Raw genomic sequence first — 24,026 nt, forward strand, 5'->3', positions numbered from 1 at the left:
ATGACAGAGAGCACAGAACCAGTTACGATTGAAATGAATGCCCAATTGCACCACTGCTGTTATAACAACCTCAAATGAACACAAAACATTCAGTTACAAGGTGGCAAGAAATATGACCATTTACATTACTATATGTCCAAAAAATTGTAGACAACCCCTTTAAATAGTTTATTGTCAATCTGGGCACACAGCTGGTTAAATCTCCCCAGAAAAAAGAAAAAAAAAACATGAACTGAAATATGATGCTGTAGAAATGAGCTTGAGCTCAATTTAACCAATGCCATGTATTGCCTACAGAGAGAAAGCCTCTCAACAATGGGATGTGGATGAGTAGAACTGTGTTCTCGGGCATGATGGAGCACTGCAGAATATTTTGTGGTGAGCTGGAGAGGAGTAATGTTCCCAGATAGATCAGATCCTCAGAAATGTTCCAACATCAATTGTAAAGCCTTGCCAGTAAGATAAAGGTTTTACTGAATGATTTTCCCGTGCGAGTCATGTATTGTAACCACTGAAAGAAAGTGTTGGAAAAACTGTTACTGCCATTCTTTAATTTATTTTCTTTTCTTCCCTTATCAGTGCCTTTGACCTGCCTGGCAACCTCCGCGGTCATCCAGCACTTTACCCATATTCATTGTCCAAATCCATAAAAAGCAGTGCTTACTGTTTTTACATTGGCAGCATTACTCACATGACTCATGTTTAGCAGCTGTTTTCCAGTGAGTGAACTTCCTTAAACCTAAATGATAAATCATATTTTTTCAGGGGGTGCCTGGAACATGAGTTAATACGGCTGATTTGGCAGTGAGACTTCCCAATTGAACACTCTGTGCTCATTACAGAACACTGATTTACTATTTGATTACCAAGTTCATAAATATCATGTCAGTGTCAGTGCAATATTTAGCCAAACATATTCGTAGAGGCTAATTATAAATGTAAGCACATCCAACAGATGCATGAATGAATTGTTCATGGAATGTTAACAACTTAACAGCAGGTCAAGGTGTTCCTTACACTGCTCTTCCCCTGACCTGAAGTAAATCAACAATCATACAACCAGAGGATGAGGGTATTACTCAGCAAGCTTACAAGCTTCCTCTGAGATGTGTGAATCCAGCCACATATCTTTTCAAATTGTGGCAAAGAGAGAGAGTAAGAAAGAGAATGAGAGATAGAGAGAGAGTACAGTTGTGTTCCCTTGGACTATGGGCCTTAGCTGGCTGGGGACTGAACACATGATATCATGATGATGGGCCAACACTTTCATATTTATGCAACTCTACAGCCTATTGCAGGCTGTAATATTTGAAGCTATTTGTATAAAATATCCAACTTCCTCCATCAATATACACTCACCATTGACATAATTGTATTAATATTGACATAAGTATATATATAAAAAAAGATTCCTTGCAGTAAACACAATTCACATCTGCAGCTTTCCTGACTTCTTGATAAAACTAAAATTGCATGCACATAAACATAAAACATAACATCTCCCAGTGTGTTTATATAGAACATCAGAAAGATTCAGTGAAGCCAAATATTTCAAACTGAATGTGAATGAATGCGAAGTTGACCATTGTTTACAGTGCTGACGTCTCTAGGGTTTTAGAGGTTTTAGACTTTGTATATAATACAATAATATAAATCTTGTTAAACTGCTTTATCAGACTGTAAAATCAGTTACTGTGTAGATCAAAAGTGAGCCATGGATCATTAACACAAACAACTTGTGCAACTCTAAATGTATGTTACTTTAATGGCGCAAATGTCAAACAATATCCCCCATGGGTGGAGTTTACAGTAAGTATCACTAACAACATTTTGCTACCATAACACTTACATTTTGGCTAGACATCCATTGAACTATACATTAAAGTCATGGTCCTAGTTTAGAATGTCACAGTTACTCATTAAATAGGAATGACACAACCATATATATTGTGATTAGTCAGAGTGTATGTAATTTTAATAAAATTTAATAACATACACAATTCTTTAACAAAAGTAGGTCAAAGTAGGTTTAATTAACTGACAAAATGTAAATTATTTAAGTAGAGATTCTGAGTACAATTAGGCAGTTTGGAAACAAGGATATACTACTGTGATAAAGTGATTCATTCATATGTTGTCTGACACTGCTAATCCAGTTCAGCGAGGGTCCAGACCCTGGAGGGGGCACCAGTCCTTGCTGGGCAACACACATTCACTCACACCTATTTCTGAGTACTTTTTGAGTAGCCAGTCCACCTTACAACGTGTGTTTTTGGACCATGGGAGAAAACCGGAGCACCCAGAGGAAACCCAAGCAGACACGGGGAGAACACACCAAACTCTGTGTGACAGTGACTCTACCTGTTACTACCATGGTACCATGCCACAACAGTGATACAGTCAATATGGTGAAATGTCAATTAAAATGTTTGTGCTTTTAATGAACCATATAACTGTAAACTGCTTTGACTATTGAAAGAAGTATATGAATCACAAAGAAACCAGCACTTATATTTTCCACAAAATCCCAAGAATCTAAGACATTGTATCAGATATCTGCATCACAGAGTATTATCTTTTGTCAAAAGTTTTTTTGTGAAATTGGCAACTGCACAAGGTTCTTAGGGAAAAATAAAAAAACACATAGACCATAATGAGCTTTCCCAGGATAGCAATATACTATTTGTACCTTTGTATATCAATCATTACAATATTATGCTTTGGGGAGGCAGAATCCATTCAGTCTCACAGTCTATATACTGCAGTAGAGAGGTATTCAAACTTTTTCCAAAGGTGACTACTGTCTTTTTTTTTTAGATTGTGGACATCCCTTCCATCTAAATATGTTTGAGATCATAAAAACTACTGCAGCTTATGTATACAAAAAGTGGTTAAATCATCCCATAAGTACAGAATATTTATTCTTAACATGTGTTACTAACTGGCTACAAAGAGTAAACTAAAAAGCAGCACATGACAATGTGAGCTTCTCATCTCATCTCATGCTCCTGCTCTGAGTGACTTTTTTCACCTTACTCTTTCAAGCAGCTTAATTTCAATGATGCTAAAATTAGATTGTTAAAAATAAGAAAAACTGAGCAGAGTAAAACATGTACTTTTCAGTCTCACATCTCACTCGCAATGTACACAAAAGTGGGGTCAGTGGTTTTGGGAAAATGCTAAATAGTGCTGAGCTGTGAGCCTGCAGGACCAGGGTTGAGAAATACTGCTCTAATCCATACTCCTACTAGTGGACATGAGTGTAAACTACACATGTACCTGTTCACCCCAGTCACTGATCACCTACTGCACTGATCTGAGAGCAGCTTGGCTCCAGTAATCTGTAATATATTGGGATTGGGAAGGATAAGCTGGTTCCTGATCATAGAAAAAGGACAGCTTCCACTCAGTTATTCACAGTCTGGAGATTAGCTCACAGAAGCTCAGAAATACCAGCATTGCATCTGCATCTGAAAAGCATGCCAGTTCTGAATGCAAGAATGTTAACCTCCATTTTAGGACATAAAATACTGTTATTGTCTAAAATTGTAATAACATCTTTTTCCATATAATTAGCCCTGTGAAGGGCAGAGAGAGAAATTTGTTAGTGCTTCATTTAATTTGGTTATTTTCAGATAATAAGAAAAAATATATTTAAAAAAAAGTTTAAATACAGGGGTGGCACAGTGGCGCAGCAGGTAGTGTTGGTGTTACGTTGTGTTATGTGGGATTCCTCCAGGCGCTCCAGTTTACTCCCACAATCCAAAAACACCCATTGGCAGGTGGTTTGGCTACTCAAACGTGTCCATAGGTGTGAATGTGTGAGTGTGTGTCACCCTTCAAAGTACTGGTGCACCCGCAGGGTGTGTTCCCACCTTGCGGCCAGTGATTCCGGGTAGGCTCCGGACTCACCACAACCCTAAACTGGATAAATGGTTACAGACAATAAATAATAAATGAAGTTTAAATACACAGGCATATAAAAAATGTATGACCACCCCCTTATTTCTGCATTCATTGTCCGTTCTCTCAGCTCCACTGACCAGAATGGAGCATTTTGTACAATTACAGAATTTAGTTAATTTGTTGATCTGCATATGTTAGCCCATTTTCTCCCTGTTCTTTATTGGTCAGGACCCCCACAGAGCAGGTATCATTTTGCATCATTCTCAGGTCCACTGCAACACTGATCAACAATTTTGTAAGAATAAGCAATTTTGTAAGAAAGCATCAATACAGTGTTAAGGACACACTGCCTGACAGTATTTTTGTGGAAAGGAGTTTACCAGCAGGTGTCAGGGTTCCACTACTCATTTCTCATTTGTTCCTAAATTAGTCTTGGGAGGAAATGGCCCAATCTGAATATTGATGACAATGGTCACTTCACCCTGGGGTTGGTTTCCATGGTGATAAGCAGAGGCCAAAATTGAGAAGGGTGTTCGGGTTTTACCACATAAGATTACCTCCTTCATATAATCTTTTTTTATTTCCAGCACTTCCTAGAGGTTTTAACAGCACAATATAACAATATGAAGCATGATGCCAAGAAAAGCATGAAGTGTTATGTTTGAAACTTTTTTCATTTAGTTCCTTTTCTCACGAATGTAGTATGACCATATTTTGGTTTTCAAAAAGAGGACACATTCAGCATTGAATGGCTGCATAAATTGATCTGGGTGAGTCTAGCTTCCTCAATTAAGTCACAGGTCCAGATATAAGGACCAATCTTGGCCAAATTAACATTGATATCTTGATATCTGGCCCAAATAAGATGGACCTTTGGCTAAGTTGAAGTATCCAATGCAGCCATTCAAGATCAAATGTGGGCCATAAGAGAACTGCAGATGTGGGGCACGTTTGGGCCTAACATTCAGTGTAACATTCTCGGTATGCCAGTCATGCCATAACTGAGCCATAAGTGCCAAAAGTGGCACAGATCAGGCACAAAGCTCTCCGCAATCTGGATAGGCTCTGGTGCGGTTGCCCCAGAGTGTTCAGTTCTTTGTCAGCAGTAGGGCACTAAATGCTATTTATTTGTATGTTGGAAAAAACCTTGTATGTCTATTAAATTATTTTTTCTTAAAAAAATGTAATGTCAGAACTCCAGTTTCCTTTTACAGAGTGTTAAATTTCAAGATGAATGGCACAAAATGATCTGAAAATCTGATACTTTTCACTTCAAATCAGAAAGAATTACAGGAATCCTTCTCCTGTAAAAGGTTTGGGTTGAACAGTGACTCTATGTTTTTAAAATTTCTTTTGTGCTCTAAACTTTACTTTTATATATTTTCAAACCTACAAACTGGACTGAAGCAGAAACTGAACTGAATAACCTCATTTAAACTGGACACAGGCTCAGCAATGAACAGAGGCAAAAACAACCTAATGAAATAAGAGAAAAGAAAATGAAACAATTGGAAATAATTAATGTTTATATTTCTCTTGGGAAATACACAGTGCTAAGCCTTCTAACTGATATGTTCCAAATAAGAGAAAATAAAAAACTAAGGCATTAGTATCCGTTCTAATAAATATGCACCTTAGTAAAAATAATAAGCCAAATTTTGAGGTGAACAGAAATCAATGATTCATGAGCCCTCTTTTTGTCAGACTACATGCTGTCAGCTTCAGAACCTACTGTTCATCAATTTAAATACTCTTCATTTGTTGAATGTAACATAATGAAAAAACAAATTCCATTAGTGACAGTGGCAGTTTGTTGCTTCAACCACAAAGGCAAGTTAACTCTCACAAATGAAAAGCAGCAGGATCTGGAACAATGCTGCCTTCACTGGACCTAAGATCATAGACTGAGACAAAGTGGAACTGTGTTGTGTGGTCCGGCAAATCAAAATTATACTTTTTTTTTTTTTTTAAATCATGGATGCTGTATCCTCTGGGTTAAAGAGGAGAAGGACCATCCAGCTTGTTACACACACACACACACACACACACACACACACACACACACACACACACACAATTCAAAAGCCAGTGCACAGGACATGGGTGACATTGCACATCTGTGAAGTCACTGTTAATGCTGAGCGATATATATATATATATATAACACACAGGTTTGTGAGCAACATGCTGCCATCCAGACAATATCTTTTTCAGGAATGGTCTTGGTTATTTCATTAAAACAAGCCAATTAGAGACCAATCACAGTCCAACATAAGGACAGTTGGTTTAAAGTGTTAAAATATAAAACATACCAGCTCCTTTCCAAGCTATAGTCTCTGTTTAGAACAAAGGTAACTGTAAATAAGTGTAGCCTTCCATTTTCACTTTCCTCTCCTTTTGGCTGAATTCTCGCATCTGAAAATGTCACTCTCAGTCCACATCTGTCACTGAGAAAGGCAGCAGTGCATCTAATGCCAACACTGCATTTTTGTGTTAGGAGATAACCATCAGGCAAGCGGCTGACATCTCAGATAATTAACTAAAAAACTGCTCATATAAGCAACAGATGAACCACAATTGATTATTGTAGAACTATAAACTGCACCTGTTTGGTTAGAGGTGGTCATTTTATTGTTTTGCCTGATTAGTATATGGTGGCTTTAGAAATAAAATAATGACATACTCAATTACTTTTTTCAGGAATGTAATAAGTAAAGCAATCAGTTTACCTAAGTAATTACTCATTTGGAATAAAATACACAATACTTCACACTCCAATGCTTTATATTACATAGCATATTGTATTTAAGTCTCATGAGTAAAGTTTGTGAGGGATTGCGTGCAACTCTGAGAACCTTGTGTGATGGAGTGTGTGTGTGCGTGCGTGCGTGTGTGTGTGTGTGTGTGTATGGAGTCAGACATACAGAACGGTGTGGTGTGCTGATGCACCCAGACAAGCGACTGCTGACGACAGCCACAGGGCATGTACTGTCTTTCTCCATTCAGATCACCCATGCACACAGACACACACACATACACACACTGCTCCTGTCTTCTCATCATTGCCTCTCCTGTTACCCAGGATACACACACACACACTTTTACTGCCTTCAGACTCTAGAAACATACAATAGGTCATGTGTATCTAACATGTAAATGTGCTGATCCAGGACCCCACTTTTTTTTGCTTTTAAAAATGCTAGGATATTTAAAACTTTCAACCATCTGCAGTTTCAGATGCATGTGTAACTGTCTACTTTACAAGCAGTTTTGAGACCCTGTTGATAATTAGGATACATTAAGGAGCACTCATTGTGGACACAAACATTCAGTTTTGCACTCACAGCTCATTATCTCCAGAGACAAAATCTGAAATGAAATAGGACACTCTAGAACATGTGCACATGGTGTTAATGGCACCATGCTTAAAGGGGATAATCACGATTGCAATCAAAAAACACTTTTTATAAAATTCACAAGATGTTTCCTCACCATTTGCTAGCTCTCAAAGGTCTCTTTGCTTGCTCAAACCCAGTATAATATGTTAACGAAGCCCCGATATCAATAAATGGGTTAAAAAACCAAGGCTCTCAGTCTGGTATGATAGGCTGTCTCTCTCTGCTCATGGAAGTGACAAGACATCTGGAGTATTTCAGACAACAGAGAGAACTGCAAACGTTGAAAAGTATGAATCAAGATGAAGATATTGCTCTATTCTTGCTCCATAGGTGGGTAATATTGATTTATTTTTGCTGTTTCAAATTACTTAAGGTGGAAATATCTCAAATTTCGTAAGTCAGCTAAGTGCATGAATGTAAACAGTCTAAAAGTGCTACAAAACTAAACAACTAGATACAGATAAGTTTCTGTGATAGTTCAAACAGTGAATTAAAAATGTATAGACAACTTCAGCAAATACAAACAGAAGCCATTTTCCCCTTAAACATACTGTTCCACATTAAAAGAGGCAGAGCTTCAGAACATAAACAAACCAGAGAGAACTGCAGTTCTCCACAATCGTAGATGTTTTCTTTAGTTCCAAACAGCAGTTAGAGGGGATTTAAAGACTGTGAAGTATTGCAACTCGGATTGTTTTATTCATTCACTCATTTATTCATTCATCATCTGTACCACTTCATCCAGTTAAGCCAGTTCAGGGTTGCGGTGCCTACCTGGAATCACTGGGCACAAGGTAGGAACACACATTGGATGGGGCATCAGTCCATCACAGGGCAACACATATTCACACTTATGGACAATTTTACAATATTATTTTTTATAGTATCCACTAAGCTGGAATCAAATATCAGAATTATCTATCTGTATGTTTCTCTTGTGAGCAGAAACAACTGCCCATCTTAGACCTGATGCTTTGGAAAGATTGTCTGAATTGGCTGTCCCTGCCTGCCTGATGTCAGGCCAGTTTTATCCATAAGGCAGTACCTACATGTCCCACAGAATGTGGTGTTTGTTGGGAGCTGTTTGTGTAAATTGTGTTGCAGGAAGAGAGTGTTATTATTCTCATCAATTTGACTTGATTTGTGAGGAGAGCTGAAGGGAGGTGGCGATCATGGGACATCAAACAGAGTTAATGAGATAATAATGCAAATCTAAGAGAAGCCAGTTTGTTTATAGTGAGGTCCATTAATCAGTACAAACGCAGGCTTTAACATCATCAGTAGATGACACACAATATTTAAATATCTGACAACTGTAATTTTGTACACTCTATAATACTCCATGTACATGCCACATGTTAAACATTTGAGCCTTGAATTAAATCAAATGTGAGTGCGGCCATTTGAACATTTAACAACAGAGTTAAACAATGTGAACAGCTTTATAAAAAATGGGAATCCCTGGTCAAATTATTTTTTAATTTTTAATGAAATGGTAAAGTATTGGCAGTCTCAGACATGCCCCTGGATCACTTCTGTCAGTGTATTTTGAACTGATCCATGTACTGAATTAGTGTACTAGTCCTTCCTGAAGTATTGGAGTGGGGACAACTACAACATGCAGAGAAGTGTACTCCAGGACCAGAATTAAAAATTACTGGTGCAAAAGTTAATCCCAGTATTCAAATCCTCCTTCATTCAATAATTAATTTTCTGTAAGAACGTCATCTTTTACAGATTCAGTGGGGTCCAGAGCCCAAAGGAAATCACAAGAGGCAGAAGCATACAGTGGATGGCACCAAATCCTCATTGCATTATCTAAATATAAAAGAACCTAATAAAGGTTATTAGTAAGTTGTTTGTCACCCATTACTGCTTTAATAGATTCTGCTCTTAAATAAATTCTACACACGATGCTGGAACATTTCTGAAAAGATTTGATAGCATTCAGCCACATAAATATTAATGATGTCAAGTATTAACTTTAAATGGCTTCAATGACCAAACCTACTGGGTGGTGCTCTATCAGTCCAAAAAACTAAATTCCTCTGCTCCACAGCCCAACGTTAGAGGCAATATAGACTAGCTGATGGATGGCATTGGGCATGGTGACCTGCTCATGTGTAGTGGCTCTAGCGTGTGATTTCATGTATCATTATATGGACTCTTTATAATTGTTTGCACATGAAGGTGTCTGAAACATCCTAAATGCTGCCTACAGACTAGGCAGTATTCTGATAGAGGGCAGCACCAAGTCATAACTAAATCTAAGGATTGTGTGAACTGCTCCTGCTATGACTAAAATGCAACTACTGTGTGGACAATTTTTCGTGTAGATATGTTCTTCTTTGCCTTATACTTCCCAAAATTCTGTGTGTAAACGTCAGCAGTACTCGTCAGTGGAAAATGGCAGAAGTAGCAGTGGTGATGTGACGCCAGCTACATTTCTGTACAAATGAAATTAGATTTAAGTTAGATTTATTGCTCCGTTATCTACAAAAGTTGTTCAGTTATTATTCTGACTAGTGAATTTTAGGGTTTCTATACCCTGGTAATGTCACTATTTATTGTTGCCTTCGAAGCATGTCAAACAATATTTGGTCACAGTACTTTCATGTCAGAATGCTGCCTTTGAAGGCAATGACTGATGAAACAGCATGGGTGGCAAGGCATTGATGTTGCTACGTTCTGTTTTGGACAGAGCCATAGTGTGTATTAAGGTTACATTAATGTACATTGAAAAAGATGTTTCCTCCTTCTCCTACAAGTTACCTTTTCAGAGATAAAAGAACAGGATCTGTTTGAAAACCTTGCCTTTATGTGTCTCTCTTCTCGGAAATGTCGCACAGGCCTTTGGAGAGTCCTTTTGTATTCAAGGTTGAGAATTGGATTTGTAAAAGGTTACTGGATACACGAAAATTCATTTGTCAGGTTCTGGGGATTCCATTTTATCCACACATCTTTTGATCAACCGTCTCCCATTCTTTTTACCAACAGAATCTCTTTCTGTCTCCAAGACACAGTAACATTATCACTACTGCACATCCAGCTCAATTTGCGTAGCTAGAATTTACCTGGAACTACATGAAGGTAAACATCTAGCTTAAGTTGCTGGCATTAGCAATATAGCCATTGTCACAGAGCCCAAAATACATACCCTTGTCAATGGAAGGTATACAGAAGCTTTGGTGCTTCATATCAATGTCTTTGTTTACAATAATAACAAATAAAATAGTTGATCTTGTCAGTTGCTGACAGTGTGTGCATGATCATGGAAACCTGTTATTTTCTGTTGATAGAACGCTACAAAACTGAAGCAGTTGAGATTACATTAAAGCAACTCGTTTACCAGAAAAAAAAACAAAAGAACCAAGCACCTCTAAAACCAAGGATCTTAATATTTAAACAACACTAGTAAAATCTATACTTCATAAAGGAACATCACTGCGAACCAGATGATGTAGTGTAGTTATCCCTAGTTCAGGTCACTTTAATTACCATATTGGAAATCTTAGCTAACTGTAAATAAATAGAAGTATTTTACTCACTCATATCAACATTTTTCAGGAGTCAAATATGTGTAGATTAATGTCCAAGCCAAGACTTGCTTGACTTTGAAAGAAAATGTTTTTAGATAAAAACGCTTTTGTTTAAGTAGGTGCCAATACTGCTAAGATTATTATACTTTGGCCACCTCCCCTGCTTGTGACAGTCAAACGAGACAATTGCTCCCACATTCAGTGGTTTTGAGAGGTTCACAATGAGATCATGTTTGTCCTGTGTTGGTATCCGTACTCTACATGTCAGGATTACAGTGGCGGTAGATTTCCCCTCAGAGAAAGGGAAGCTAACCGGTAAGCTAACTTTTACACTGAGGGAAATATCTGTCGCGAAATGGAAATGTGTTGTGTTCCACATGCAGTTTTGCACACAAAGAATTACAACACTGTTAGAGATACTTAAATATTGTTTAGATATGTGATTTCTTGCAAGACTGATGTTTAAATGCCCTACTAAGGCTTCAACTTACGTTTCATTGTTTTACCCAATGTGATTGGCGAAGGGAGAGAGTGGAATTGCGCCATATATGGCAGTGGCCGGAGTTAGGGGAAAGAATGATAACAAATTCATAGCCCCATTTATTTTGAATAACACATCGCTCTGGTGTTCTGACTTTAATAATCCGGAGATTTTGTCCGTTTTTTGTGTAAAATTAAACAAAAAGCTGTGCAGATGTAATTTACTCATCAAAAAGTTAGTAACAGTGAGATGTGTCTGTGTATTTGTGTCGTTATAGGGACAGATGACTTCCAGTTTGTTAAATAATTAGTAGAAAACAAAAGGCTGTATCACAGACACATTCTGCAAACATAAAGAGTCTATGATAAATATTACCTCAACAACTTTCAATACAATTCTGTTCGAGGCTCCAGTAAAACACTGATCTGCACCGCGGTGGATGGTGGACCTACAGCACTGAAGCAGCAGGAGTGTGTCCCAATTCAGCTCTCAACTCTCTGAGCCTTCAATCACTTCAACCCTCTAAATTAAGTTCACAAACTGGAATGTGCACTAACAACAGACGATCTAGTGGTGTTATGGCGCCACCTTAAGTTCTCTCTGTGAAATATGACTGAACTAACAGTTCCTATTTGTGCATGCACTTCAACATTAGGTGTCAGTCAATCCGTGTAAAAGTCTTTTCTAGGCCGGCCGGTAGGCGGTCAAGCAAAAATTTTATGGACACATAAGGAAGAGTTTGTTAAGCTTAGTTTTATTTGTAGATTAAAATTTCCTCTTGTTCAGGCCAGTAACACATTCCAAAAAAGCAGGGAGAGTGGAATTTTGCGTGAGGTAAAATGATTAAATAATGATGAGATTTGAAACAGTTAAGGTCAAATCGTAACTGTCATCATGATTTGGTGCAAACACAGCATCCAGGAAAGGCCCAGGCTTTAAGGAAAATAAAATGGGCCAAGGATCACCTCTTAAATTAAATGCTTAACATCAATGTTCCTCAAAGGAAGATAGGAAGACAGTTGGTTATTTCACCATCTGTGGTGCATAACATAATCAAAATAGTGGAGGAATTTTAGTGCGAAAAAGACAAGGGTTCAGGCCTAAGCTCTGATCCCCTAAGACCGTGATCTATGATCCCTCAGACAGCACGGCATCAAAAAGCATCTTTCATTTGTAGTCGATAAAACCTGATGGTCTCAGGAATAGTTTAATATTGTCCTGTTCTGTATGATGCATATGTACAGAGACAGTTCAAAGAAAAATTACTTGTGGAAGCAGGACAAAGTACACACTCATATGCAACATATCACAAGTGGCTCTGAACCCGACTTCTAACAAATCAACAAACATGGGGCATCGTAAGAGTCATGAGTGATCATGGGTTTATGTTAACTGTGTCCAGAAGTGGCTCTGAAGCATCTGGGATGGACCCTTGCAGTGGACCTCATGGGTTCTGGACCAAAATAAATAAATAAATAAGAGAACCATTCAGGCTGTTACAATCAGCATGTCCAAAAGTCAGGGGTTGTGCCAGTACCCTATGGCATTTACTAACTTACATAAAGATTTCAGAGCATTGTTTGCCGGCTTTAAAATGACAGGATGACCATAAATATATGAAAAAGACAAAGGCAAGGCAAGGCAAGGCAAGGCAAGGCAAGGCAAGTTTATTTATAGAGCACCTTTCATACAGAAGCAATTCAAAGTGCTTTACAGAAAAAGAAATTACATTAAAAGCCAGAGTAAAATCATAAATTCCAATAAGACAATTACATAAAAAGAGTAAAATGATTAAAATGATTAAAACAATTTAAAATGACAATAAATGAAAAGAAATAAAAGAAATAAAATGCCGTTACAGAAAAGTGCAGAATATTTTAAACTGAGCTGTAAGCCTGCTCAAACAAGAGAGTTTTAAGTCTTGATTTAAATGTGTCTAACGTTGGGGCACTTCTAATATTCTCAGACAGCTGGTTCCATTTAAAAGTGGCATAGTAGCTAAATGCTGCCTCTCCATGTTTAGTTTTAACCTGAGGCAGGACTAACTGACTAGTTCCTAAAGATCTGAGATCTCTGCTCGGCTCATATCTCTGTAGCAGATCTGATAAATACGCTGGTCCTACCCCATTGAGACATTTATAAACCAGTAATAACACCTTAAAGTCTATTCTATAACAGACTGGTATCCAGTGTAAGGATTTGAGGATGGGGGTGATATGATCTCTTCTTTTGCTCCGAGTGAGAACTCTGGCAGCTGCATTTTGAATCAGCTGAAGCTGTTTAATGGTCTTTTTTGGAAGTCCAGCTAAGAGACCATTACAGTAATCAATCCTGCTAGAAATAAAAGCATGGATAAGTTTCTCTAGGTCTGGTTTAGTCAGAAAATCTCTAATCTTACTGATGTTCTTAAGATGGTAAAATGCTGATCTAGTAACCGCTTTAATATGACTACTAAAACTGAGATCTGAGTCCATTGATACACCAAGGTTGCGAGCCAGTTCTTTAGATTTGAGGGCTCTCGAGTCCAGATACGTAGCCAATCTTTGTCTCTCAGTGCTATTCCCAAATAGTATAATCTCAGTTTTATCTTTATTCAGCTGCAGAAAATTGTGTCCCATCCAGTTTGTGATGTGTTCAAGGCACTTGCTTAATAAGTCAACTGGGCCAGAGTCGTTTGGGGACAGGGCCATGTAAATCTGAGTATCATCTGCATAGCTGTGATAGGACAGCCCATAGTTCTGTAGAATCTGGCCAAGAGGAAGCATATATAAATTAAATAAAAGTGGACCAAGAATAGAGCCCTGGGGGACACCACAGGTTACTGGCATGTTCTCTGAAATATTATTTTCTATTTCTACAAAGTAGTTCCTGCCTTCCAGGTAAGAAATGAACCACTTCAGGACTGTTCCTGAGAGTCCAACCCAGTTTGCGAGTCTATCTATAAGAATCTTATGGTCAATGGTATCAAAGGCAGCACTAAGGTCAAGAAGTAATAGAAGAGATACCTTTCCAGCCTCTGTATTTAAGCGGATGTCATTAATTACCTTGATTAGAGCAGTCTCAGTGCTGTGATTAGACCGGAACCCGGACTGGAATTTGTCTAGGCTACTGTTTATGGACAAGAAACTAGTGATTTGCCTGAAAACTATTTTCTCAATGATTTTGCCCATGAACGGTAGATTAGAAATTGGCCTGTAGTTACTTATCAGAGAAGATTCTAAATTTTTCTTTTTTAGAAGAGGCTTTACAACTGCAGTTTTTAGTGAGCTCGGAAAAACCCCCGACATGAGTGAGGTGTTTACAATGTGGAGTATGTCTGGTGCTATAGTGTGAAACACACTCTTTAAAAAATTGGTTGGTAGTGTGTCAAGACTGCAAGTGGATGATTTGAGATGATTAACTGTGTCAGTTAAAATATTACTATCAACAGTACTGAACTCTGACATTTTAACTAAGGAGTTTTTATGAGGTGATGGAGAGGGTACAGACTCATTGTTGGATATAGATGTACTAATCGCTTGTCTGATATTCTGGATTTTAGTGTTAAAAAAGAATGCAAACTCATTACATCTCTCAGTTGATACTAATTCAGGGGCCATTGGTGTGGGTGAGTTAGTAAGTCTGTCGACCACGGTGAAGAGGATTTTGCTGTTGTTAGTGTTATTGTTGATGATGCTAGAGAAATAGGATTGTCGTGTTTTGCATATTGTCGCGTTGTATTGACGTAGCTTATCTTTGTAGATTTCTTTGTGAATATGAAGACTTGTTTTACGCCATCTGCGTTCTGCCTTGCGACACTCCCTCTTTTGGATTTGAACAACAGAAGCATTTCTCCATGGTGCTTTCTGTTTGCAAGACAAGGCCTTCATTTTAACTGGCGCAATCTCATCCATTACACTGACAATTTTTGTATTAAAACTATTTAGCAAATCATCAACAGAGTTGGATCGTTCACATGGTGTAGTGCACAATTTACTCATGAAAAGTGTAGCTGTGCAGTCCTTTATAATCCTTTTCTTGACACAAACTCTTCTATCTCTGATGACTGGTGAGGCCCACATATCAAAGAACACACAGTAGTGATCTGACAGTGCGACGTCCTTCACAGTCACTGATATGTTGAGACTCTTTGAGATAACAATATCCAGCGTGTGACCATGACAATGAGTACTCCCTGTAACATGCTGTGAAAGACCAAAAGAGTCCAATATGGCAAGTAGTTCCTTGGCAAAACAGTCCTTGGGATTGTCGATATGTATGTTAAAGTCACCAGCAATAACAAAATGGTCAAAGTCTGTAGAAATAAAGGACAGCATCTCTGTAAATTCATCAATAAAATTAGCGCTGTACTTCGGAGGCCTGTAGACAGTTACTAGTAATATCTGTGGTGTCCCTTTCAAAACTACACAGAGATTCTCAAATGTTGTGAAGTCTCCAAATGATAACTGCTTGCACTGAAAAGAACCATGGAACAAAGCAGCTAGACCTCCACCTTTTCTGCTGGCACGAGATGCATTTAAAAAATGAAAATCTGGAGGAGCCGACTCCAATAAAACAGTTGCAGCACTACATTCATTTAGCCAAGTCTCAGTTAAAAGTATAAAATCAAGCCCATGTGCTGTAATAAAATCATTAATTAAGTGTGATTTGTTTGTGAGAGATCTGATATTTAGAAGAGCTAACTTAGTAACTTGTGCACTTTGCCACAGAATCTCTGTTTCACATTTTATTTGCTGTAGATTGGCTACATTCACAGAATCTGACCTGAACTCTCTGTTCTTTCTCTCTCTGATAAGTACTGGAATGGGAGAGATTACAGGCATCAAAGGTCCAAGCTTGTTTTGAAAACATGTACTGCTGACATCATCACTGCAGCAGCCAGGACCCGAAAAACATCACTTTTCTTTGCCCTTATCAAAAGCAAAAACACGTTCTGCATAAATTACAAAGGCATGGTGAGTGTAACCTCTTAACCATCTGTAGTAGCCCCTGTGTGTCCCATTTCATTTCACGCTATGTAAATTATGCCAGCTGTATGTGCACAATTGAACATCTCGCTCCATAATGGGTGCCTCTTAAAGCTGCTGAATTTACTAAAGTAAGGGCTGTATATAAACTTTTTGACATATAGTGTAACAGAATAAGCTGCCTTTCTTCCTGCTTATTACGCAGCCTGCAGTGTGAAAAGGTCTACTAGTGGTGATTTATGTGGTCAGATATTCTCATTACATTCTGTGGGCTCCAATGCTACATTCACAGTCAGCGGAGATACTGCAGTCTAATCTAATGTCTACTCTCTGTGTCCAGGAAACTGGCCCTCAAGTGTCAAAACACAGATCACATCATATGGGAAAATACCAGTGTGTTTAAGGGCATATAAGAAGAGCTGACAGCGTATTTACTGAAGATTACTGAATAAGCACTTCTCCCACAGATTCATTCTGAAGGAACACTACTTTAGAATAGTTTCTCCGGTGGCCTTTCCACTCATCCAAGGAGAAGGTGGTGTATTCCATATAAAGTAGGTATAATATGTGCCAGCTCAGCACACACTGACACACACACTGAGCATGCAATAGACCACATATAAAAGTTTTCCTTTTACTGGAATTGGTTTGCATTTCTGTGATAGTCAGAAAGATCAAAGAGTTCAAAGTCTGCTTCCCTATACTGAAGATAGTGAGCAGATGAAGGCACCTTTTTTTTCCCCAACTAACTACATACAGAAGTGCAAACCAGAAGGTGTTATACACTAATCAGTGACAAGGTTAAAACCACTGACAGGTAAAGTGAATAGCACTGATGGTCTCATTAGCACCTGTCAAATGGTGGGACTTATTAAGCATGTTGATGTGTTGGAGGCAGGAAACAATAAGGATCTAAACAACTTTTTAAATAACATTCTCCAAAATGGTAGGTCTTGTGGGGTGTTTCGCGATACGGTGGTAAGTACCCACCAAAAGTGGTAAAGAAGTAAAACCAGTCAACTGGTGATAGGCTCCTGGGTTCCCAATAGGCTCAGTGATGTGGAGTGGTGTGTGATTATATTTACAGTTAAAAAATAATAATATCGTATGTAAAATGCAAACAATTTTAATTCTGCTGAATATGTGTTATATTTTTTGGCCATTATTCTATTATTTATATCTTCAGTTACACCAATGTCACTGTGGTCACACTGGACTTCTTGTCAGTGAAATCCCATTCATTTTAATGGAATTCACTGCGATCACATGCATCACACTTTGGGGACAAATACATTTCACACAGAGTTGATGTTAGATGAACATTGACAGGAAAATTCTAAATTCACTTCGTCTACAAATAGTGCTACTGCTTTGGCTGTGGTGACCTGAAGGGGTGGGGTTTGTATAGCAGATTTGTAGGAAATGCTACGTGTAGCCATTTTTTAGCATGATAATATATAATATACAACACAGTTTAATCTGATTATATAATGGTACGTAGATACAAGGCAACCCTGCTGTGTCTGATCCTCTCATATCAGCACAACACAAACTAAAACAGCACCACCATATCAGTGTCACTGCAGCACTGAGAATGATCCACTAGCCAAATCATACCTGCTCTGTGGGGGTCCTATTTAAGAGCAGGGTGAAATGGGGCTAGAGAAGCAGATGGACTACAGTGTGAAATTGTAGAACTACAAAATGCTCCTTTACGGTCAGTGGAGCTGGTAAAATTGACAATGAGTGTATACAAAGTAGGTGTTCTTAATCCTTTGATCGCTCAGTGTAAATCCAAAATGGACGACTGTTTATGCTGCCCAATGGAGTAATGTGCGATCAGTGCTTAAGGAGTATTTTGGAGCATTTCACATTTCAAGTCTAACTTGTTTGGAATATTTTTCTGATATTTCCTTCAGAATGAGTGCATATTTACTAAGCTGACAAATTAAAACCTTAACCATTATATTATGTATAGTACCAAGTTTTTATTTATTTATTTATTTTTGTATTTTGTCTCTACCAAGTAGATAAAATATTAATATACATACTGCAAACCTTTCTTCTAGTATCGTGGTATAACCTTTTCATCACCGTCTACCCCACTGATGTAATTATATCACCAGTAAGTGTTCTCACCTGAAGGTCATTGGTTGCACGTACACCACACATCCACTGTTCACGCAGTAGCAAAATAGTCTGCATTCTTCCCTGCACACGTAAAAAGCAGTTAAAGAACTGTCTCCTGCTGATTACTTTATGACGTTTTAGAGGTGAGTAAACATGAAACAAATGACCTCTGTCAGCCTTGACCAGCTCCAGTAAGCAGCTGTATGACACTGTAATGACACAGGGCTGAGCTGGAGAAAGCCACAATGCGGTTAGGGTAGTTTAATGGGCAGCTTGCAAACAGTAATTTGGTTCTTCAGGTGATGCTAGCTTGGTCTATTTATTTTTAATCATGGCAGCTGTGAGGCAGAATTATCACATCTGGATATTCCTGTCATTATGTGGCTGTTGACTCACTGACTGTACTTTATAGCTTGCTCCAGTGAGCCTCAAGGCTTAAGAGACACAAGTCTGAAAGTATAGAGTAGCCGTACTAGTAAAAAACACACATGTGGATAAAATCCTATATTCGTATTTCTGCTTTATTTAAATACATCAATGTACATAAACATTAAAGGAAAAGTTCACGATTTTAATAATAAAAAAAAAGCTTCTTTTTATTTTTTAAATAAAATTCAGATGTTTCCTTACCATTTGCTAACTCTCAGTTCTGTCTGTGTGCTCAGTCCGGTATGCTATGCTCACTCTCTCTCTACTCATGGCATCTGGATGTTTTTAGGCAACGGAGAGAACTTTAAAGGTTGAAAAGCACAAACTGAGATGAGGATATTGCCCTAGACCTGCTCCATCGATGCGTAATATTGACGTATTTTTGCTCTTTCAAATTAATTAAGGTGGAATGTCTCCAAATTCGGGAGATGGCTAACTGAATTACCAAAAGTACTACAAAACTAAACAACTTGAGTTGCAAAGGAAGTTTCTGTATTAGTTCAAACAGTGAAAAAACATACAGACAAGTTAAACTTCAGCCACGTACAAAACAGCAGCCATTTTCGCCACCTCAAGTACACCACTCCACTTTAAAAATGCGGAGCTTCTGAACTGAGAGAGATTAGAGCATTTCCCAACTATCATAGACGTCCCCTTTAAGAGTATGTTGAGTTATGTAGTAATTTTTTTTTAAATAAAGCAACCATATCATAGAAAACTAATATTACCTTTTGTGCATTTGTGAAGTTATAGTTAGTGTAGTATCTCAATATTGTTTGGGAAAGTACGATTCACTGACCAATCTATATGATTTGGGCAGTACATAAAAATTATGTCAACTCTTAGTAATTATTTAGTTCTCTGCATTGACTGATCATAAACTTTTATCTGTTATTCATATACATCAATCAGCCATGACATTAAAGAAGAGGTCTTCAGCAGCCCTGGGCATGACCGTCTTGGACAAGCTCAGCACACTACCACCACATTTTAAGTTCAGCACTGAGAATAATCCCCCACCCAAGTCATACTTGCTCTATAGGGGGTCCTGACCATCAAAGAACAGGATAAAAAGACTAACAATGTATGCAGAGCAACAGATGAATTACAGTCTGTAGTTGCAGAGCTACAAAGTGCTCCTGTAGGGACATACAGGCTGATGAAATGGACTAATATAAATAAACAAAGGTAATTTTAATGTTATGGCTGTCACAAATTTAGACAACAAAATTTAATTCATTCATTCTCTGTAACCGCTTATCCAGTTCAGGGTCACGGTGGGTCCAGAGCCTACCTGGAATCATTGGGCGCAAGGCAGGAATACACCCTGGAGGGGGCACCAGTCCTTCACAGGGCGACACACACACTCACAGACACTTTTGAGTCACCAATCCACCTACCAACATGTGTTTTTTTTTGTTATTGGACTGTGGGAGGAAACCGGAGCACCTGGAGGAAACTCACGCGGACACGGGGAGAACACACCAAATTTCTCACAGTCACCCAGAACGGGAATCAAACCTGCAACTTCCAGGTCCCTGGAGCTGTGTGACTGCGACACTACCTGCTGCACCACCGTGCCGCCCACAACAAAATTTGCTAAAGCTAAAAATGCACAAAATATTATAAAACATAAGTGCATCCTCAATTTTTATTGCTGTGAATATCTCAAAGCAGGACTCATCATCGTCTGTCATGCCATTATGTGTTTATTAGGTGATTATAACCTACTACAAGGAAGTGCATTAACAAGAGGAGTCTCTGAGGCTGAGACTGGGTATGAATACATGGAAAACACCGGAGTGACCATTCAATTTTAGTTTTTGTTACAAATGTTACCGTGCCTCCCCCCGTGTGTTAAACTAAAGAAGCCAGTTTCCGAACTAATCAACTTCATCTGGACTATGTGGAAAATACCTTATTTTTTACATATTGATATTGTTTGTTAAATCAATCTTCAACATATTCAAAAACGTATTGAAATATTCATATTCAAGAATGAAATCTCACAACATTAATTTGTTTCCATCTGGATTTAAACCAAACACTACCTGTGTACCAAAGCCTAATAGGACTGCATATCTTGGGTGTTATTCCATAAAGATCTGTTCCTATGTGAAGGGTCCACAGAATAGAGCCTAAAAATGCACAAAACACAGTATGAAAGATAGGCTCCTGATGTGTGTGGGGGTTGAAGGAACAACACGGTCTCCTCCCTCAATCCATGGCTGAAATGCCTCTGATCAAGGCACCTAACCCCCGATGCTGATATGGCTTTGTGTGTGTGTTCACTGCTATAAATGCAATAAATGTGAAGGAAACATTGTGTTGTACACGATACAATGACAATAAAAAACATTTATCAATTTATGATTTACTATAAGCGTTGCTCTCACAATTTAAAGGCACAATAAGACAAGCTCGTCAAAGACGTTATGAGTCTAATGACACAGTGGTTGGAAGTATCAGAGATTCTGTGCTAAACAAATTCTGAACATGACCAAACCTCATGTATCATATGTATGACCCACGCTATATAAAATAACAGGGTTCATTCCGGGAACACGAAGTCTGACTGACCTTGTAAGGAAATTATTAGAAAGCAGTGTAAATAACAACTAACCATTTCCATAAATATTTTTTGCCATAAATATTGCTTGGTGGTACAAACATCTATCTGTCTCTTTAACTCTTATATTTATATTTACAAAAATAAAAAGGGTCAAATTGTAAAAGCACAGATCAGGCCTCTTAAAAGAAAAATACAGCTCTCAGTTCATTTCTTTGTAATTGCACAAAAACAATGTTAGTATACCATTCTGACATGATCATTAAATTAAGATGACGATCTAAAACAATAATCTGAACCCCCGTACTTTATCTAAGAGAAGTACATTCAATCAAATTTTGCCCTACTTTCTTTCTCAAGGACATCACTCTGTAGAAGCTAAATCTACTCATCCGGTAATTTAGAGATAGCACAGAGGACTCTGTGTCGGGCACAGGCAATTGAGCTCCAGTGGAATGTCATTTTTACCCCACTGCTCCATTGTTTGATGAATTTTTTTGGCCTATTTCACACATATATTAAGGTCAATTGGAGTTTTAGAAGAGCAGTTTGCAAAGACAGTGCAATATAGGCCATAGACATGGCGGAGATGGGCGAAGTGAGACTCTATACAGATTATATCTATTATACGGCTAAAGAATGAAATAAGAATAAATGAAATTTCCCTAGAAAGTCTCTGATACAGACAAAGTGAAGTGTTTGTGTGTGTCTATGCAGGTACAACAGAGTTTTAGGGCCACGACATTGAAAAAAAAAAAAAAAAAAAGGATTCAGGGCAGGCGGCACAGCAGCAGCAGGTAGTGTCGCAGTCACACAGCTCCAGGGGCCTGGAGGTTGTGGGTTCGATTCCCGCTCCGGGTGACTGTGTGTTAGGAGTTGGTGTGTTCTCCCCGTGTCCGCGTGGGAAAAGTGTCAAAAGTGTCCATAGGTGTGAGTGAATGTGTGTGTGTGTGTCTGTGTTCCCCTGTGAAGGACTGGCGCCCCCTCCAGGGTGTATTCCTGCCCAAGGATTCCAGGTAGGCTCTGGACCCACTGCGACCCTGAACTAGATAAGTGGTTACAGATAATGAATGAATGAATGAATGAAAGATTCAGAGCATAAAGTCAGAATTCTGAGAATAATGTCGGAATAATTCTGAGAATAAAGTCGGACTTTATTCTCTTAATATTCGTTTTTTTTTAAATGCCGTGGCCCTAAAACTCCATCATATGAAGGTTGTTTAAAGGCTGCCAATAAATAATATATTTAAACATGACTAATAAACATCAAAAGCGTGGGTTTTTAATAGATTCTGGTTGATATATTGGTTGGTTGATAATGTTTGTTGATATTAACATCCCATAAATTATTTAGTTTTGGCAAAATATTATTTTACTTAATACAATTTTTTATTAAAACTGTAAATGTTGGCCTTTTTTGCTAAAGAAATATGGCAGTTGTGAATTGACAGTCATTTTGAACCTTAATAAATTAAACAAATTAAAAGTAGTCTCTGACGTTTGCACATTACTTCTCATATATGACTAACTAGCCATTGATAGAGGTTATTTAAAAAAAAAAAAACATTGTATATCAGCTTGGCCCTAATGCAGCGTCATGTAAGACTGGAATATTGTTACACTCCCTCATGTTCCTCATGCTTCATAATAAAATTGAAAATTCATAACTGTCATATTGAAAAATGACAAAATGCATTTTATGATACTGACAAACCAATATGAATATGAATATATGTGTATTGGTGAGCCAATCCTTTAAAGCTGTCTAGGAGAGTTCTTTAACCTACCATTAAAAAAACAAACAAACAAACAAACAAACAAAAATACTACACCTTTGGCAGTCAATCGATTTAAAAAAGCTGCTGCTAACTAAAGCTCCCACATTAATATTGTACCACATCAGGAATAGAAGTCTAATCCATTCTTTTCACTCTCCTCTGAGGAGGGGTTGTCTGACTCATACACTGGACTACGCCGGACAGGAGATGGGAGACCATTGTGTCTGTAGGTGAAGGGAGGGGGCGCTGTGCTGGATAGATGTTCAGCCTGGTCTAGACTCTCCAGAGGACGCAACTTCCAGGCAGGGCTACCCAGAGCAGGGGGCACAGTAACTGGACTCAGAGAACCGTCTGCTCTATTGACCCCCAGCACTATATCCTGCAGGTGCTGACTCTCTCTGGCAGCAGCTTCCCATACTATCTCCAGCTCATTTTCTACTGCTCTGTAAAGAGAGAGAGAGAGAGAGAGAGAGAGAGAGAGAGAGAAAGAGAGAGAGAGAGAGAGAGAGAGGAAATATTACTTCTGCTGTGTGGGCTGAGATTCAAAACAGCTATAAAGCCAATAAAAGACAAAGGTGCTACAAATAAAGTTAAAGAGATTGAGACATTAGAGGCATTATCATTAACATACAATCAAATAATATAAAAACATCAAAATTAAGCCATGGAGCCTAATGTAATAGTGCTGTCCAAGATAAAGGATGGAGGAAAAAGAGAGAGATTAAGAGAGGAGTGTAGAGACAGACAAAGACCTGGGAAGATGTGCAAAAAGAGAGGGGGGGCGTGGGGGGGGGGGGGGGTAAATGTAAGTAGTTAGATGTGCCCCCTC

At 38.3% G+C, this 24,026-nt stretch overlaps 1 protein-coding gene across 1 annotated transcript in view; it reads right to left on the reverse strand.

The window, feature by feature from the left end:
• Positions 1-22,781: 22,781 nt before the first annotated feature.
• LOC136677399 (centrosomal protein of 89 kDa-like) overlaps positions 22,782-24,026 on the reverse strand; it is a 135,274-nt gene continuing 134,029 nt past the window's right edge. The window contains exon 20 of the mRNA XM_066654919.1: positions 22,782-23,640. Within this exon, the coding sequence (XP_066511016.1) occupies positions 23,319-23,640 (322 nt within the window). The 3' untranslated portion in view covers positions 22,782-23,318. The remainder of the gene's footprint in view (positions 23,641-24,026) is intronic.

This window comes from Hoplias malabaricus, chromosome X2 (assembly GCF_029633855.1).
Source record: "Hoplias malabaricus isolate fHopMal1 chromosome X2, fHopMal1.hap1, whole genome shotgun sequence".
NCBI classification, from domain to species: Eukaryota; Metazoa; Chordata; class Actinopteri; order Characiformes; family Erythrinidae; genus Hoplias; species Hoplias malabaricus.